Genomic DNA, 18,720 nt, shown 5'->3' with positions numbered 1-18,720 from the left:
ATCTATTTAAACCAGCCAAACAATGCGAAGTATGAGGCAAAGTTATGTCCCTGGGTGAAAAGAACTGGATACACAAGTCTGTTGGATAATAAAAGGAGCTTTTCCTGCTCCAACAACTTTCATTTTTACCATGTAACAGTATCCAAGACACAAATAGGAAGACCAAGATCTTGTGACCGAGGCTCAGCACATCCGACAGGTGAAAGAACGTGCTCTGCACATCCCGGCCACCCACCCAATGAGCAGAAGTGGCCTGGAGATGTGTGGACCCAATAAACAGTCAATTACAGGGGTGGTCTCAATCATTTACCCACAAGACATGATAAGTGTGTGATCGAAAGGTGTCCGGCTGTTGAGCCCCTCACCATTCTTAAAATGGAGAGCCAAAAATCCCCTGGGTGAGTTGAGCGGTAATGCACACGTGGACACCATGCCCATTGCAATAAAAGAAGCAGTGGTCGGATAGAAAGATGGGACCCACAGAGGACATACATTTGTCACCCATTCTGTGGATAGATGTTCTATGTTGTTAGTGGGACATCCCCCTGAAGCCGACCAAACACGAGATCCACGCCATCTACCAAATGCTAACTTATTTCAACAAGAAAAGGGTCAACTTTCTGCATGAACACAAGATCAAGCATATTGAAATACAACAGGCCCCATCCCTCCTTTAATTGCAGGCACGGGAGGACAGGCCAGTGGGAATTAGAGATGATCTGAAAGTGTGCCGCAGAGAACCACGGCCATCGATCAAGGATCGCTCAGAGCGCATCGCTTGCTTTGGTCTGCCTGAGTAAAGCGGCCATTAACCAGTAGACAATTGTTGAGTGCTGCGGTTTGGTCCACGTAAATGGAGCCCAAGGTCCTCTGATAGGAGACCGGCTACAGAAGATACTAGGTCACTTCTGGATAATCATGGGAGGGCATATGCTCCAATAAGACAATAATGGAACACTAATGGCCACAGACAGTTTCTCAGATAAGGAAGAAGTATACATCAAGATACATTACAAATATTTCCCACTGATCACGAGTTTTGGAAGGCTATGTGCACATGCAGCTTTTTTTACTACAATAAAGTGCTGATACCAAAACCAGGCAACATACTAGATACTGAGGGGGAGATACTAGCGCTAAATAGTGCCAAGCAACCCCTCACCAAAAAGAACCAACTCCATGAGAATCATAGAAATAGGAGAAAACTAGGAGTATATAGGTAACAAATACTTTATTAATACATATATAATTTACATGTTAATACATCAATGCAAGATATACAAAAAATACAATAAAATACCAGGATGGTAAAAAAGATGGGTGAGAATCCCCCGGTGTGCACGAACTATGGGGCCAGCATGCAAATAAATAGTGGTAAAGGCCTACTGCTATACATGCAGGTAAAGCTGTGTATATAGAGAGCCAAGACGGCATAGAGTAACTGACCGCCTGACTGTGCCTGTGGATCCTACCCGGTGTGCTCCTCCTTGGTGCCTTGCAGTGGTAAGAGCAGCTTATATTTATCCGTTACACTATGCCGTCTTGGCTCTCTATATACACAGCTTTACCTGCATGTATAGCAGTAGGCCTTTACCACTATTTATTTGCATGCTGGCCCCATAGTTCGTGCACACCGGGGGATTCTCACCCATCTTTTTTACCATCCTGGTATTTTATTGTATTTTTTGTATATCTTGCATTTATGTATTAACATGTAAATTATATATGTATTAATAAAGTATTTGTTACCTATATACTCCTAGTTTTCTCCTATTTCTACAATAAAGCGCTGCATTAAAAACCATTATGAAACTTTTTTTTTTTTTAAAGTGTGAATACAGCTGAAGAGAATGTGCAAACAGAAAATGAAATGGTTTATAATCAGGTTTTTACATTACATGTATTTACCACAAGTAATGGAGATCTAACAAACCGGAGTGTTCAGCAGGAGACAGGCTCTGACTCACTGATTTGTTCTGAGCATGCTGTCATCAGGGCAAAGGTCGCTGGGAAATAAGGGGGAGGAGGTGAGCTGTGACATCACACATTGTGAATGCTGGATCCAGAGTATTAATACTCATTGTAATCCTGCCTGTGATAATGACTGCCAACAGGACGTTTATTTTACATAACCTGAATTAAGTGATCATTTCTTTTTTGATAAAGTCCCTAAGAGCAGCTGGAGAATTGCTGTGAATGTATCTTCCCTAAACTCATTCACCTCAGCGTCCTGTATCAGGAATAGGACAGAACTCCTGAGACGGACGGACCTCTGAGGGTAGGTGCAGACGATCAGTAAATGCTGCGGGTTGGACGCTGTGTAATTGTGCAGCGTCCAGCTGTTACAGCATAGTGGATTTCAAGAAATCCCATGCCCACTATGTGTCCAGAGACAGCCGCGGCTTACCTATGGAGACGGACATGTGGTGTGTCTCTCCAGACCGCAGCATGTCCATTTCTCTTGCAGACACGAGAGCCTCCGCAAGAAAAATTCCACCCATACAATGTATTAGACGCTGTGATTCCGCACGGTTCAGTAAGCTCATGAGGATCCACCTGCGTTCAATAGATGGCAGCACTTTGGAAGCAGTGAACATGCATCCTAATCGCTGCCGGTTCCTGATCGTCGGCACTGCAATATAGGACGGAGCACGTCGGCAGTAGCTTGCCACCGATATAAATGCGGTGCTTCAGGCAGGGCTGTGGAGTCGGAGTCGCGGAGCCCATTTTGGTGGAGTCAGAGTCAAGGAAATTGAGGAGTCGGAGGTTTGGCTTACCAACTCCATAGCCCTGGCTTCAGGTTTCTGATAAGTGTCAATCATGCAATTTGACCGGAAAATAAAGTATGAAAACCAAGCTGTATATTCTGTTACCGCTGCGACCTGTGACCTAACAATTAGGCAATGCCATCTTAATGTTGCATAAAACATTAAAAACACCTGGTGGGGAAAAAAAAGTGGATACCAACTCTGAAAGGGTTTGCACCAATTTTGGGAGTTGGGATCAGGAATGACTTCCAGATCGCTGGGGGCCCGATGACTGGGAACCCCAATGATCTCGAGAACCGAGGCTGTGAATAGCAGTGTGTGAATGGATATGAAAGTTATAAGATATAGAGTATGGATATGAAAAATTCCAAACCTGGTACAACCTCTTTAAGCAGTACCTGATGGAATCCATTCCGACCTAGGCACTATCCAATCCAAAAAATTATATATTCCCGACCATATAGCATTTCTCCACTACAAACGGTCAACATTGTGCAGAATATTGAGGATTTGACATTTTCCTACATATTTTACAGAATAAATAACACTGCAGTTGACAATATCAAAGACATTCTCCATAAGTGCAATAGATGACGCTTTTCTTTTATCCACAAGTGGGTTTGTACGAGATGGGCAGTCCCCCCCCCAAAAAAAAAACAAACAAAAAAAACAACAAAACCACAACAGGTTGTCATTTTGTGATTCAATTTGATTGTTAGGACATGCTCACACTGGAAGATTATGCAGTGGATTTTACCGTTGCAGCACTGAGGATGAGATTTTACAAATTCTCTTACGAGGGTTTGACCACTACTAGGACAACCCTTTCTTAAACTAAACATTCAGCCCCTATAAACTAATAAAGCTTATACTCGCCTCCTGTGCCGACACCGTTCCAGCGGTCTCTGCACTAGTGGTCCCGGGCCTGTGATACGGTGGAATGACTCTTGACCCTGACGCCCAATCAGCGCTGTCGTCACCGTCTCCACCTTCGGACAAACTGAACACGAAGAAGAAGTCCGGGCTGCAGCTGACCTCTGACTTCCTCTTCATGTTCCGTTCGTACGAAGATGGAAACAGTGACGCCGGCAATGATTGGGCGACAACACCGCAGTACAGCCACTGGGAGAACGAGTATAGGTTTTATTATTTTACCGGGGCCGAACATTTAGTTTAAGAAGGGGTTGTCCTAGTAGTGGACAACCCCTTTAAGTACAATAAGGAGCAAATGCACACAGTGTTAGGCTATGTGCACACTTTGCGGATTCTGCTGCGGATTTTTCCGCAGCGGATTTGATGAAATCCGCAGTGCAAAAAGTACTGCGGATTTATCACGTTTTTTTGTGCGGTTTCCACTGCGGTTTTAGACACCTGTGGTTTTTTAACATGGAGCAGGTGCCAAATCCCTGCGGATTCCGCACAAAGAATTGACATGCTGCGGAATGTAAACCGCTGCGTTTCCGTACGTTTTTTCCGCAGCATGTGCACAGCGTTTTTTGTTTTCCATAGGTTAACATTGTACTGTACACCACATGGAAAACTGCTGCGGATCCGCAGCGTCCAAAAACGCTGTGGATCCGCAGCAAAAACCGCAAAGTGTGCACATAGCCTCAGACCTCACTCAGACGGCACTGTTTTTTTTGTTTATACGCAAGAAAAATGGTCATCATTTTCATCCTTTTGGATCAGCTTTCCAGTGTCATTTTGGCAGTCTTTTTTTTTTTTTTTTTTTTTTTTTAACCAGAGCATCATCAGTGATTATGTAATACTAGATGGTGGCCCGATTCTAACGCATCGGGTATTCTAGAATATGTATGTATGTATATAGCAGCCACATCGTGGCCTGTGCTATATACTATGTGGCTGCTATATACATACATACTGTAGAATACCAGATGCGTTAATACAGGCCACGCAGTATATAACAGTGGCCATGCAGTATATAACACAGCCCACGTAGTATATAGCAGCCACGCAGTATATAACACAGGCGACGTAGTATATAACACAGGCCACGTGGTATATCACACAGCCCATGTAGTATATAGCAGCCACACGTTATATAACACAGCCCTCGTAGTATATCACACAGCCACGTAGTATATATCACCGCCCACGCAGTATATAACACTGGCCATGTAGTATATCACACAGCCGATGTAGTATATAGCAGCCACGCGATATATACCACAGCCCACGCAGTATTTAGCAGTGTGGGCACCATATCCCTGTTAAAAAAAAAAAAATGATTAAAATAAAAAATAGTTACATACTCACCCCCTGCGATCCAGCGAAGCTCTGGCGATGCGCGCGCGGCTGCCGCCATCTTCCGTTCCCAGGATGCATTGCGAAATTACCCACATGACTTAGCGGTCTCGCGAGACCGCTAACTCTTCTGGGTAATTTCACAATGCATCTTTGGGAATGGAAGATGGCGGTAGCTGCGTGTGGCTCGGCGGACTACGGAGGGTGAGAATAGCAGTTTTTTTGTTTGTTTTTTTATTACATTTTTCTTTTACTATTGATGCTGCATAGGCAGCATCAATAGTAAAAAGTTGGGGACACACAGGGTTAATAGCAGTGATAATGGAGTGCGTTACCCACGGCATAACGCAGTCCGTTACCGCTGGCATTAACCCTGTGTTAGCGGTGACCGGAGGGGAGTATGCGGGCGCCGGGCACTGACTGCAGGGGAGTAGGGAGGGACTAATCGGACTGTGCCCGTCACTGATTGGTCGCGGCAGACATGACAGGCAGCTGGCGAGACCAGTCAGCGACGCGGGATTTCCGTTACGGAAGTAGGACAGAAAGACGGAAGTACCCCTTAGACCAGTGTTCCCCAACTCTGGTCCTCAAGAGCCACCAACAGGTCATGTTTTCAGGATTTCCATAGTATTGCACAGGTGATAATTACATCACCTGAAAGGCAAGCATTCAATGACCTGTGCAATACTAAGGAAATCCTCAAAAAATGACCTGTTGGCGGCTCTTGAGGACCGGAGTTGGGGAACACCGCCTTAGACAAACATAAAATAATTATATATATATACATATAAATAATCGGGGGGGGGGGGGGAATTCCCTGCAAATTTTCTACGGATTTTGTGCAGATTTCGCCTGCGTTTTTACAGCTGCAGATTCCTATTATGGAATAGGTGTAAACCGCTGCAGAATCCGCACAAACAATTGACATGCTGCGGAAAATAAACCGCTGCGTTTCTGTGTGGAATTTTCCGCAGCATGTGTACAGCAGATTTGGTTTTCCATAGATTTACATGGTACTGTACAACGCATGGAAAACTGCTGCGAATCTGCAGGGCCAAATCCACAACGTATGCACATACCCTAAAAGACCAGGGCTGTAGAGAGACACAGCATGTCCATCTATGCCGCCAATATCACCCTGGATTAGATCCTTGCTCTGCAAACACTACAGCATTTCTGGAACTAGATCCACAGCACTGGAGGGAGGTCCCGTGGGAAACTACCTTTAATATCTGCATGTGTCGGCAGGTAATACCAACTGCTGGGGCAAGGCTTGGCATCATAAAGGGACGTGCGCACGGGACTGATGTACAGCAGATATTTCACCATGGATTGGCACATGAAATATCCTCAGCCCATTACAGGACAAGCATCAGGGATAAGATGCTACTAATCCTCACACTGCTGCACAGAAATCCTGCAGCAGAAAGTAACACCTACAGCACATCACTTTACTATGTGAACCTTCACTCTTTGTAAAGCAAAATTGGTTACAAATTGGTTAAAAATCTTCATCAAAATCTGTGTGTGGGGGGGGGGGGGCTGCAGATTTTGGGCCTGTGTGAACATATACATCCTTAAGGGTGATATTTCTAAACAAAGATTTGGTAGAAGATCTACCGTACTTCAAAATCTAAAAAAAAAACAAAAAAAAACACACTGGGGTGTGTTCACACCGAGCAGCTTTGCAATTTTAAAAGCAGAAACTCCAAAACCCACAAGGAGATCAAAACACACGAGTTCATTGGGGAGTTGGGAGTGTGGACACATGGAAAAGTTTTCTGACACGTTTTAAAAACTGTCAGAAAACGAAAAAAAAAATAAAATAAAATAAAAAAAGACAACCCCCTTTAAAACTAGCAAATTTCTTCAAAAGCAACATCAGATCTATAGACTGGTGAAAACTAAATTAATTCCTCATGTAGACTTTTGAAAACACGTATCTGTCCATCTAGGAAACCTCCGTTAATATCTGTGGGGCACAGTCACACGGGGGGGGTTTTGTTATATCGATTTTCACGTCAGATCAGCTCCAAAACTGCTCATAAAGATGCTGAATAGTCTTGGATGTGGATTTTAAAATAGAGCCGCTTCAAAATCCACAAAAAGCACAAGCCTAGCCTTAAAGGGGCTGGCCACTACTTTTACATAGATAGTAGTATACAAATAGGATAAGTCACCAATATTTGATCGGTGGGAATGTGACATCCGGCACCCCTGCGATCAGCAGTTACCAGAGCCAGCCAGAAGTTCTCAGATGCAGCCAGAAAACAGCAGCTCCATCAAAACTACAGATCTCCCCCCCCCCCCCCCTAATTATCTAAATATGCGGTGGATCTGCAGTACCCAGCTGCAACCACCATAGAAATGATGAGCTGATCTGTACCGGAAACATCCGTAAACTTCCATCTATCACCATCGAACAATCAGATATTGATGGGCTGTCCCCTAAGGATAAGATATCAAATAAAAATGATGAGTGGCCAACCCCATTACGGCCACCCATACACTGGACCAACCTCGGCCAGAACTGCTGACAGTAACGTGTATGGGGAGGGGTCTGTGACTCTCCCTGACAGAGGATGTTTGGGGACAGAAGGATGTGGTACGTCCGATGTCAGACTGCAGATCCTTGTCTTCTCTAAGGCTATGTGCACACGTTGCGGATTTTGCTGCGGATTCGCAGCGGTTTTCCCTGAGTTTACAGTACCACGTAAACCTATGGAAAACAAAATCTGCAGTGCACATGCTGTGGAAAAAACCATGCGGAAACACTGCGTTGCCTATTCCGCAGCATGTCAATTCTTTGTGCGGATTCCGCAGCGGTTTACACCTGCTCCATAATAGGAATCCGCAGGCGTAAAACCGCAGGTGGAATCCGCACAAAAAACGCAGTAAATCTGGTAATTCCGCAATAAATCCGTAGTGCGGATTTACCAAAATCAGTGCGGAAAAATCCAAACACCTTTCCGCAACGTGTGCACATACCCTAAGGGTACCGTCTCACAGTGGCACTTTGATCGCTACGACGGTACGATCCGTGACGTTCCAGCGATATCCATACGATATCGCTGTGTCCGACACGCAGCAGCGATCAGGGACCCTGCTGAGAATCGTACGTCGTAGCAGATCGTTTGGAACTTTCTTTCGTCGCTGGATCTCCCGCTGTCATCGCTGGATCGTTGTGTGTGACAGCGATCCAGCGATGCGTTCGCTTGTAACCAGGGTAAACATCGGGTTACTAAGCGCAGGGCCGCGCTTAGTAACCCGGTTTACCGTGGTTACCAGCGTAAAAGTAAAAAAAAAAAAAAAAAACACTACATACTTACATTCCGGTGTCTGTCCCCCGGCGTTCTGCTTGTCTGCACTGTGAGCGCCGGCCGGCCGGAAAGCGAGCACAGCGGTGACGTCACCGCTGTGCTTTCCGGCTGGCAGACTCAGTGCAGAGAAGCAGAACGCCGGGGGACAGACACCGGAATGTAAGTATGTACGGTTTGTTTTTTTTTACGTTTACGCTGGTAACCACGGTAAACATCGGGTTACTAAGCACGGCCCTGCGCTTAGTAACCCGATGTTTACCCTGGTTACCCGGGGCCTTCGGCATCGTTGGTCGCTGGAGAGCTGACTGTGTGACAGCTCCCCAGCGACCACACAACCACTTACCAACGATCACGGCCAGGTCGTATCGCTGGTCGTGATCGTTGGTAAATCGTTTAGTGTGACAGTACCCTAAGAGATCAGCCCCCGCCAGAGACGTCTACTAGCGGATCTTATAGAGCACATGGTCGCTCCTGCATATGGGGGAGCAGCCATTGGCAGAACAAAGCGAGGTAATGTTTATGGAGGCGGCGTTAGATTTATTTTTCCCCTCCCAAATTGAGTAGGTAATATTTAAGCCATTGAGGCGACTTCACAAATCCCTTCTATTCTATGTACTGTTGAGGGAAGCTTGCAATAACCAATATGGCCGCCATCACTTCACCCAGGTAATCCAGATTTCTTGATGCCACGTCTGTGCATTATCCCATAGTGCTACATAAAACAAACTGGTCAGCAACAGCTTCACCAAACTTGCATGAAAAGCTTAGTAAGAAAACTAAAATAATGACGTCTACAATTGACCGTATAGTTCCATATACGCGGCTTACAATATACAGTTAGGTCCATATATATTTGGACAGAGACAACATTTTTCTCATTTTGTTTATAGACATTACCACAATTTAATTTTAAACAAAACAATTCAGATGCAGTTGAAGTTCAGACTTTTAGCTTTCATTTGAGGGTATCCATATTAAAATTGGATGAAGAGTTTAGGAGTTTCAGCTCCTTAACCTGTGCCACCCTGTTTTTTAAAGGGACCAAAAGTAATTGGACAATTGACTCCAAGGCTATTTCATGGACAGGTGTGGGCAATCCCTTCATTATGTCATTCTCAACTAAGCAGATAAAAGGCCTGGAGTTGATTTGAGGTGTGGTGCTTGCATTTGGAAGGTTTTCCTATGAAGTAAACATGCGGTCAAAAGTGCTCTCCATGAAGGTGAAACAAGCCATTCTTAAGCTGTGAAAACAGAGAAAAAACCCATCCGAGAAATTGCTACAATATTAGGAGTGGCAAAATCTACAGTTTGGTACATCCTGAGAAAGAAAGAAAGCACTGGTGAACTCATCAATGCAAAAAGACCTGGGCGCCCACGGAAGACAACAGTTGTGGGTGATCGCAGAATAATCTCCATGGTGAAGAGAAACCCCTTCACAACAGCCAACCAAGTGACCAACACTCTCCCGGAGGTCGGCGTATCAATATCCAAATCTATCATAAAGAGAAGACTGCATGAAAGTAAATACAGAGGGTTCACTGCACGGTGCAAGCCACTCATAAGTGTCAAGAATAAAAAGGCTAGACTGGACTTTGCTAAAAAACATCTAAAAAAGCCAGCACAGTTCTGGAAGAACATTCTTTGGACAGATGAAACCAAGATCAACCTCTACCAGAATGATGGAAAGAGAAAAGTATGGCGAAGGCTTGGTACAGCTCATGATCCAAAGCATACCACATCATCTGTAAAACACGGCGGAGGCAGTGTGATGGCTTGGGCATGCATGGCTGCCAGTGGCACTGGGTCACTAGTGTTTATTGATGATGTGACACAGGACAGAAGCAGCCAAATGAATTCTGAGGTATTCAGAGCCATACTGTGTGCTCAGATCCAGCCAAATGCAGCAAAACTGATTGGTCATCGTTTCATACTACAGATGGACAATGACCCAAAACATAAAGCCAAAGCAACCCAGGAGTTAATTAAAGCAAAGAAGTGGAATATTCTTGAATGGCCAAGTCAGTCACCTGATCTCAACCCAATTGAGCATGCATTTCACTTGTTAAAGTCTAAACTTCAGACAGAAAGGCCCACAAACAAACAGCAACTGAAAACCACCGCAGTGAAGGCCTGGCAGAGCATCAAAAAGGAGGAAACACAGCGTCTGGTGATGTCCATGAGTTCAAGACTTCAGGCAGTCATTGCCAACAAAGGGTTTTCAACCAAGTACTAGAAATGAACATTTTATTTAAAATTATTGAATCTGTCCAATTACTTTTGGTCCCTTTAAAAACAGGGTGGCACATGTTAAGGAGCTGAAACTCCTAAACCCTTCATCCAATTTTAATGTGGATACCCTCAAATGAAAGCTGAAAGTCTGAACTTCAACTGCATCTGAATTGTTTTGTTTAAAATTCATTGTGGTAATGTCTATAACCAAAATGAGAAAAATTTTGTCTCTGTCCAAATATATATGGACCTAACTGTACACCGGGGGAACAGTGAAAACGCGGGAAATAGAAAATCACCTTGTTCGGACAATGCAGGAAATGACGACATTTAAAAGGACAACTACAAAACACTGCGTCAGACTTCCAGCATAAAGAAATCACTTGTCTTTCCCCAGGTCCACAGAACGTAAGAAAAGTGAAACCCACTTGGCCTGAGCAGGTTGTGCACCCAGGAATGAAGCTGTGGCTGGCAATGTCACAGGTGTGGCTGTTTACACGCCCAGTGTCACTGGCTACATGACGTCCTGTGAGCGGACCGCCCAGGTTCCTCGATCATCGGCCTGGCTACACAAACAGTGCGCGCAGACTTACCGCGGTGACACCGCTGTGGATTTAGATATTGTGAGTCTCAATGTGGAGAGAACCCCTGAAACACTGCGGCACATGTTGGCGCCATACAAACGATCACAATAAATAAGTTGGTTTACAATCCCTAGAGGAGCCGGAATGGCAGTAATGATGGTGGACATCCTGCTTTTCCACAAGTAACAGGTAAAATTTCAGCCTTTTCGTGTGTGACCCATGCGCATCACACAGACAGACATGACTGCATGGCGCACTATACGTACCAAATGGAGGGGTAGTCCCATGTTTGGAAGCTATACCCCCATATGGGATAACACGCTGATCTCTGGGGGTCCGACCACTGCGACCAAAAGCATATGCAGCATATGAAGAAAGCTTGGCAGGAGACCACCTTTCCTGACAGCGCTTAGGTCACAGGACCAAGCCTACAGAGAATACCCAACATTGACGCTCTGAAGTCACAGATTTCTCTAGATCCTCAACTACAGGGGACCAAACCCCATGTGGACAAGGGCTTCACTTTCTGATCAGCGAGGGCACAAGTTCTGGGATTTCCACTAATCCCAAGAAAAGTTAGCGACATTGCACGGGTTTAGCATTGTCTCCTATGTACAACGGTGTCCAGACCTCATGCTCTACAGGGAACGTGGCCAGTTCAGTCTCAGAATTGGTTTGGATCAAAAAAACAAATGTGATTGTATAGCAAAGGCAAAAAAAAAAATACAACATGGTTGCTATGCTTGAACACAGATTAAGATCAATTAAAGGGAACCTGTCACCTGAATTTGGCGGGACCAGTTTTGGGTCATATGGGCGGAGTTTTCGGGTGTTTGATTAACCCTTTCCTTACCCGCTGGCTGCATGCATGCTGGCCGCAATATTGGATTGAAGTTCATTCTATGTCCTCCGGAGTACACGCCTGCGTAAGGCAAGATTGCCTTGTGCTGGTGTGTACTCCGGAGGACATAGAATGAACTTTAATCCAATATTGCGGCCAGCATGCATGCAGCGGGTAAGGAAAGGATGAATCAAACACCCGAAAACCCCGCCCATATGACCCAAAACTGGTCCCGCCAAATTCAGGTGACAGGTTCCCTTTAATTTCCCATTTAATTGACCTTTGTGGTGCTCACATGTCTAAATCAGGGAGAAGGAGACTGAGCCCCATTGGGACTGATGTGAATGGCGATCATCTCAGTACAGCGCTGAGACTAGGAGCAGGTAGTGCGGCCTCAGATCATATTACAGTATGCACAAACCTCCGCAATACCCTAAAGGGGAGAAGGAGACCCTCTGAGGGGTAAAGGTGATAACAGACCAGGGCTGAGGCCAAGAGGACAATGAACGGGGCTAAGGGTATGTTTCCATGTTCAGGAAACGCTGCGTTTTTGACGCTGCGTTTTTCCGCAGCGTCAAAAACGCAGCGTCCAGATGTTACAGCATAGTGGAGGGGATTTCATGAAATCCAGACTCCACTATGCGTTAAAAAACGCATGCGTGGTGCGTTTTTTCGAAACGCAGCATGTTGCTACTATGAGCAAAACACGCAGGCACACCGCAGGTGACCTGCCAGTGACCTCAGGTGCAGTTTTGGTCAGGATTTTACCTGCATAAAATCCTGACCAAAGCCTGAAGCAAAACTGAACGTGGAAACATACCTCAAGTCAAACTGGTTCCTGAAGTCGCCTAACTGGAACCTTAAGGGTAGGTGCACACGATCAGTAAATGCTGCGGATTGCACACTGCGTAATTATGCAGCGTCCAGATGTTACAGCATAGTGGAGGGGATTTCTAGGAGTCCCATGCCCACTATGCGTCCAGAAACACCCGCGGAGACGGACATGCAGCGCTTCTCTCCAGACTGGTCTAGACGCTTTGAATCCTTACGGTTCAGTGAACACATGCGGATTCACCTGCGTTCAATAGACTGCAGCGGACATCTACTGCGCCCAAAGCGTCGCCAGTTCCGGATCGTTGGCACATACCCTAAGCCACCAGTAAGTTACCCACCCTATCACAGACTTAAGAACACTTGCCCCTTAACTGGCACAACTGCTCCACATCACTGCCTTCAGTAAGATGTCTGCAGTGTAGTAGTCACTTGTTATAGTACTAAACCACAAGACTTAGGAAAAAAAGGTTTTGTTTTTTCATAAAAGGTGAGACAAGCATTATCTCTATATAGAAGGGTCACTTCTGCACAGAGAGGACGTGCATATGCAGCCCCCTCCTTTCATTTCCACGGAGTTCCAAAAATGAACAAGTCCGCTTATTTTTCTGACTGCCAAATTAGCAAAGGAACAGCCCCATACATGCACCGCATCTTCTCTGGTCACAGCAGCTGAGGGAAACTAATAAGGACCCCTTTCTATAGATATCAGCCCGTGGGACCCCCATCCAGCACACATTTATGGCATGTATGATCGATAAAACACACCACAGAAGTCTGTCCAGAGCCGCTCACTTCACACTGGAGTTGAGCGCTGTGATGACGCCGTGACCAACCATCCTTGCACGTGTCCTTCTCTAATGACCAGGACACTGTGCACAGTACCTGCCAATTGTGAACTCGGCTTGGCAGGCACTTGGCGTCAGAACGTCATGAGGACCATTCACTAATCACTTCCAAATGTGAAATGAATGGTAATGAACAACCCCTTTAAAATTATTTAGCAAACAGTGCATTTATTGCAGAAGCCACGTGATCTGGAATGTGGGACATATCTGGTATTCTCACTTCCAGTCAAGTGGGTGGCATCACAACAGACCACCATTTAACAAGTTGCCTAGCTCAGGAATACATCAAGGGGGTGTTATACAATGGATACCAGAAATTTTGGGGTTTTCAGTGATTTTTCACAGAAGACAGAATCAGACAATAAAGCTGAATCTTAAGAAAAAGCAGAAAATTGGCCAACATGGAGGCCAACCTTCTAGATGAAGTACACGTAATCAGAGTGAAGCTTTAACAAAACAAAAAAATTTATATACCGTATATATATTTAAAAAAAAAAATTTTTTTAACACCATCAACTCGCAAGCACCATGGGAACTGAGACTTAAAAATCCTCAGGTCGGGGTATAAAGTCCAGCATGGTCCCATATGCAAGCCACCAGCCTGAGTTATAGGATCCAGTTGTATGAGGACCTGATGGTATTATGTTGCTCCAGGTTCTGATGTCTTCTATTTCGCTTTAAGAAAGTTATGTCACATCAAGAACTGAACATGGAAACCAGTGGCCAAATCCCAGAAAGATCCCATAATCTACTGTGAATATGCCATAATAAGCAGGGGCATGATGGCAGCCATGAAGACGGTGCAGAGTCACATGGCAGCACCACAAGGGACTATGGCACACACCAGTTCCATGATGTTCCATCAGATTCCCATCTCGCTGGAGCCAATCATTATCAAGTCCTCACAATTTGCCAGCACTAAGTCACAGGAAATTTGCCCAACTGTATTCATAGGTCGCCCCCTCCCCCAGGAGGCCCTTCTGGACTCATACTATCTAGAGAGACATCCAGAGGTAAAGAGCAAATGTAACAGAGGCCTGGGGCCCACAAATGCCGCTGCATGCCTATTCATACATGCGAGATATACTGCAAATGACATGCACTGATTCATTGAAAAGACAGACATTGCTTCCTTCCTTTTGGAAATGTAGTTATGTACCGCATGGCTATTCTCACACCAGACCACGGTATAAAGCCACACTATTGGTGGCATCAAGCCACAATACTGGCTACAGCTGTATTACAGAGCTGATTGTAAGTATTGGCCAAGACGACGCACAAAGTTACATCCGATCTATGATCTTTCCTGAAAAGAACATTCCCAGCAAGATAAATGGTCATTGAAAACATGCTGCAGACGGAAGGTGGTGAGGTCAATATGGACCAAAATGTGTAGAGGAGCACCAGTGATCAGTCATCACACAAGGGTTTAACGGGTGGTCAACCATCAACCTACTTCCAAGGACAAGTTTAGTTGTCCATTTAAGAACCGCGATGTACAGACCAGCGATGGGTCTTCTGACCTGAGCACTACAGCTTCACATATGCATTTGTGGTTGTCAAGATCAGGTTAGGAGACCCATGAGTGGTCCGTGCATTGTGGTCTCTACATGGACATCTAAGTTCACCCCAACAATAATCTCATGTCTGTGGAGCACAGGCCAAGCTCCGATCAGAATAAGCGTCCATCAGGTCTCCCGACATCTCGTATACGCTCATGAGGCAGTCAGTTATCTCAGGGCACGAGACCCAGATACAAGGGCCGAGCTCGGATCAGACTATCAGACATCTGAGGCTGCCCAAGGTGTCTGACCACATGCAGACATCGCGGTGGATCTTGCAGCTCTTGAGGGCAATGAGAAATAATGAGGAAACATTCACTTTACGAGACAAGAAAACCATCCAACCCTTTTGTGATAACTCCGAGGTCATGACACCAAAGATTAAAACGCTCACTGATATTAATACCAAGTAGTAACGCCCAGCCGCACACCTCATGACAATTTGGGCTATGTCGTTTTCTAGGTTTCTTTGGCCTCAATGCAAATAATCGCAAAATATTCTCCGAAAAAAAAAAAAAGAAAAAAAAAAGGATTCCCTAAAAGTCCCAACAAAGTCTAGGTGCACTGTCTACCTCAGCCACGCTGTACACCCCAATACATATTCTGTAGACAGGTGCCGCCGCCTGTAGGACGGACATTAGTAGAATTACTTTCTGGGCCTATGGTGGCGGCAGCACCAGTCTCCTCATGTACAAGCTCGCTGAGAACCCATCACTACCACAGTGACCGGCCTTCAGAAGTGTCCACGGATGAGCAACAAACCTACAAGAAGTCCACAGCCATACAACAAGCTTTATTTATACTCTGGGGCAGACAGAATCACATCCAAAAATCTGTCTTGTTGCTACGGGCAACTTCTCCAGTACGCCCCCACAGAGCGAGACCACCCAGCATATTGTAACGCCACTGACTAGCTAGAACAGAAGATGGAGCATTTCTTGGGCACCTGGTCCAATCTGATGACTAGCGGCACATCACCGGTGGAGAGCTGGCTGCATCCATGGCGACAGCACAGTGGCCCCCGCAGCGATGACAGACCACCTGTCCACCAGGACGCGGGTAGACCCCAGTGAGCAGGCCACGATGATACACGACGGTCTCGCATGGCTTCTAGGTCAGCAGTGCCCCAACAAGCCACAACGTAGCGCGGGGGCTGGGAATCCCTTCAGTAGGCCGCCATGTTCCCCGGACCCAAACGCCACAGCCTCAGCTAGGCCAGGAGACGTCTGACCCCAGCCTTACCGTGTGTGACCACTGAGCCACCCACCTGTAGGACCCCCACACCCGGACACTACAGGGAGGAGGAGGATGGGGCATGTGGGACCGGGACACGCCTGATCCTTCTCTCCGGCTGGCAGGCTCTGGGGGTGCTGGGACTTGTAGTGCGGCCCGGCCCCACCCTGCTCACCCAGCAGCAGCAGCCTGTGCGTGGCCCGGTACACCTGCTTGTCCTTCTGCAGCTGCTTGTCGATCTTCTTGTTGGCCTCCCGCTGCGCCTTCTCCTCGTTGCGCTGGTCCTCCGTCTTGCTGTTCCCCAGGCAGCCCATCGTCCTCCGCTCGTCAGGGCCCCGCAAGCAACACCGAGCCCTCCGCCCGTCACTGGCCGCTCACCGCCACCCGCGGGCCGGCCTCCGCGCTCAGGAAAAGCCGCTCCGGATGGAGGAGGCAAAACAAACAAGTAGGCCGCGGCCCTCCCCCGATAAAAGAAAAAAATACTCCCCCTTCCCCGATAAAACAGCGGAAAACAGGCGCTCCCCCCGCCCCGGAGACCGGGAATGAGGCCGCTACTGAGCCCGGGGAGCGTCACTCATCAATGACAGCCGTGCGGGGGTCACACGCCCCCAGATTCACCATTGGTGGCGGCGGCCCCCGATAGTGGCGAGGAGCGGGGATGTCAGCAGCCTCCCCCTCTCTCTCCAGCGTCTTCCTGTCTTAAAATGGAGGCCCGGTATCTCCTCCTCCCGGTGTCTGATCACACGGCGGGGGGGAGGGGGACACTGGGGGGAGCACCCCGATATCGATCCGCCGATCAGGAAAACAGGGGGAGGGGGAGCCCGCAATGTCACCGCCAGGGGGCGCGGCCAGGTAACGAGCAGAACGTGGGGGGCGCCCACTGAATGGGTTAATCAGGTCTGCTGGACGGGGACCCCCAAAGTGAGGAGTCCCGGTTATAAGCCTCCGGGCCCAGCGGGCATGGGAGAAGAGCAAGAGGGGTCAGGAGCGGTGTAGTGGGGTCTCCGGGTCACAGGGTGCACGCCACCGCCTCCCCCTATAACGAGGTCCTGTAGAATAATCCACCGAGGTGAAGGGGGTGTCTGATGGTAGAATCCTGATTATTGGGGTGTCTCCGGGAATGGTTTCCGATCTGGTGCAGAACCCCCCCTTTCTTCTTGCTCTGGATGGTCTTGTCCTCCTTCCCCCCCGGCTGGTGTCCCTGGGGGCGGGGGGGATGTTGGGGAGCCCCGGGTGGTGAAGGAAGGAAGGAGGGAGGACGACCACCGCGGCGGCTGCTGCTGCTTGCAGTATTTTGCTATTTCTCACGGCTTGGAAATGAGGGCTGAGACACGGGGTGGGGCAAAGCGGCCGCTGCACCCTGGGAAATGCTGCGATTCACATGATGAGGAGACGTCAGGCCCGGAGCTCCGGCGGCGCCCACTTCAAACCGGCCCGGGGATGTGCGCTGTGTATGTGCTGTGTATATATACACTGTGTATGTGCTGCTGTGTATATGTACACTATGTATGTGCTGCTGTGTATATATACACTATGTATGTGCTGCTGTGTGTATATACACTGTGTATGTGCTGTGTGTATATGTACACTATGTATGTGCTGCTGTGTGTATATACACTGTGTATGTGCTGCTGTGTGTATATACACTGTGTATGTGCTGTGTGTATATGTACACTATGTATGTGCTGCTGTGTGTATATACACTATGTATGTGCTGCTGTGTGTATATACACTGTGTATGTGCTGTGTGTATATGTACACTATGTATGTGCTGCTGTGTGTATATACACTGTGTATGTGCTGCTGTGTGTATATACTGTGTATGTGCTGTGTGTATATATACACTGTGTATGTGCTGTGTGTGTATATACACTGTGTATGTGCTGTGTGTATATATACACTATGTATGTGCTGCTGTGTGTATACACTGTGTAGGTGCTGCTGTGTGTATATACACTGTGTATGTGCTGTGTGTATACACTGTGTATGTGCTGCTGTGTGTATATACTGTGTATGTGCTGCTGTGTGTATATACACTGTGTATGTGCTGTGTGTATATATACACTGTGTATGTGCTGCTGTGTGTATATACTGTGTATGTGCTGCTGTGTGTATATACTGTGTATGTGCTGCTGTGTGTATATACACTATGTATGTGCTGTGTGTATATACACTATGTATGTGCTGTGTGTATATATATACACTGTATGTGCTGCTGTGTGTATATACACTGTGTATG

The 18,720-nt window shown here is 46.8% G+C and overlaps 1 protein-coding gene across 2 annotated transcripts in view; it reads right to left on the bottom strand.

The window, feature by feature from the left end:
* GNAS (GNAS complex locus) overlaps positions 1 to 18,720 on the bottom strand; it is a 262,551-nt gene that overhangs the window by 33,165 nt on the left and 210,666 nt on the right. The window contains exon 1 of one of the 2 annotated variants that reach the window (XM_077252812.1): positions 16,657 to 17,787. The exons of the other annotated variant lie outside the window; for it this stretch is intronic. Within the exon in view, the coding sequence (XP_077108927.1) occupies positions 16,657 to 16,795 (139 nt within the window). The 5' untranslated portion in view covers positions 16,796 to 17,787. Of the gene's footprint in view, positions 1 to 16,656; positions 17,788 to 18,720 lie in introns of those variants that run through there. 2 annotated transcript variants of the gene reach the window in all.

The sequence above is a fragment of the Ranitomeya variabilis genome, chromosome 4 (assembly GCF_051348905.1).
Source record: "Ranitomeya variabilis isolate aRanVar5 chromosome 4, aRanVar5.hap1, whole genome shotgun sequence".
Taxonomy (NCBI): Eukaryota; Metazoa; Chordata; class Amphibia; order Anura; family Dendrobatidae; genus Ranitomeya; species Ranitomeya variabilis.
Note: the sequence above shows the minus strand (reverse complement) of the source record. Positions and strands in the feature narration are given on the sequence as shown.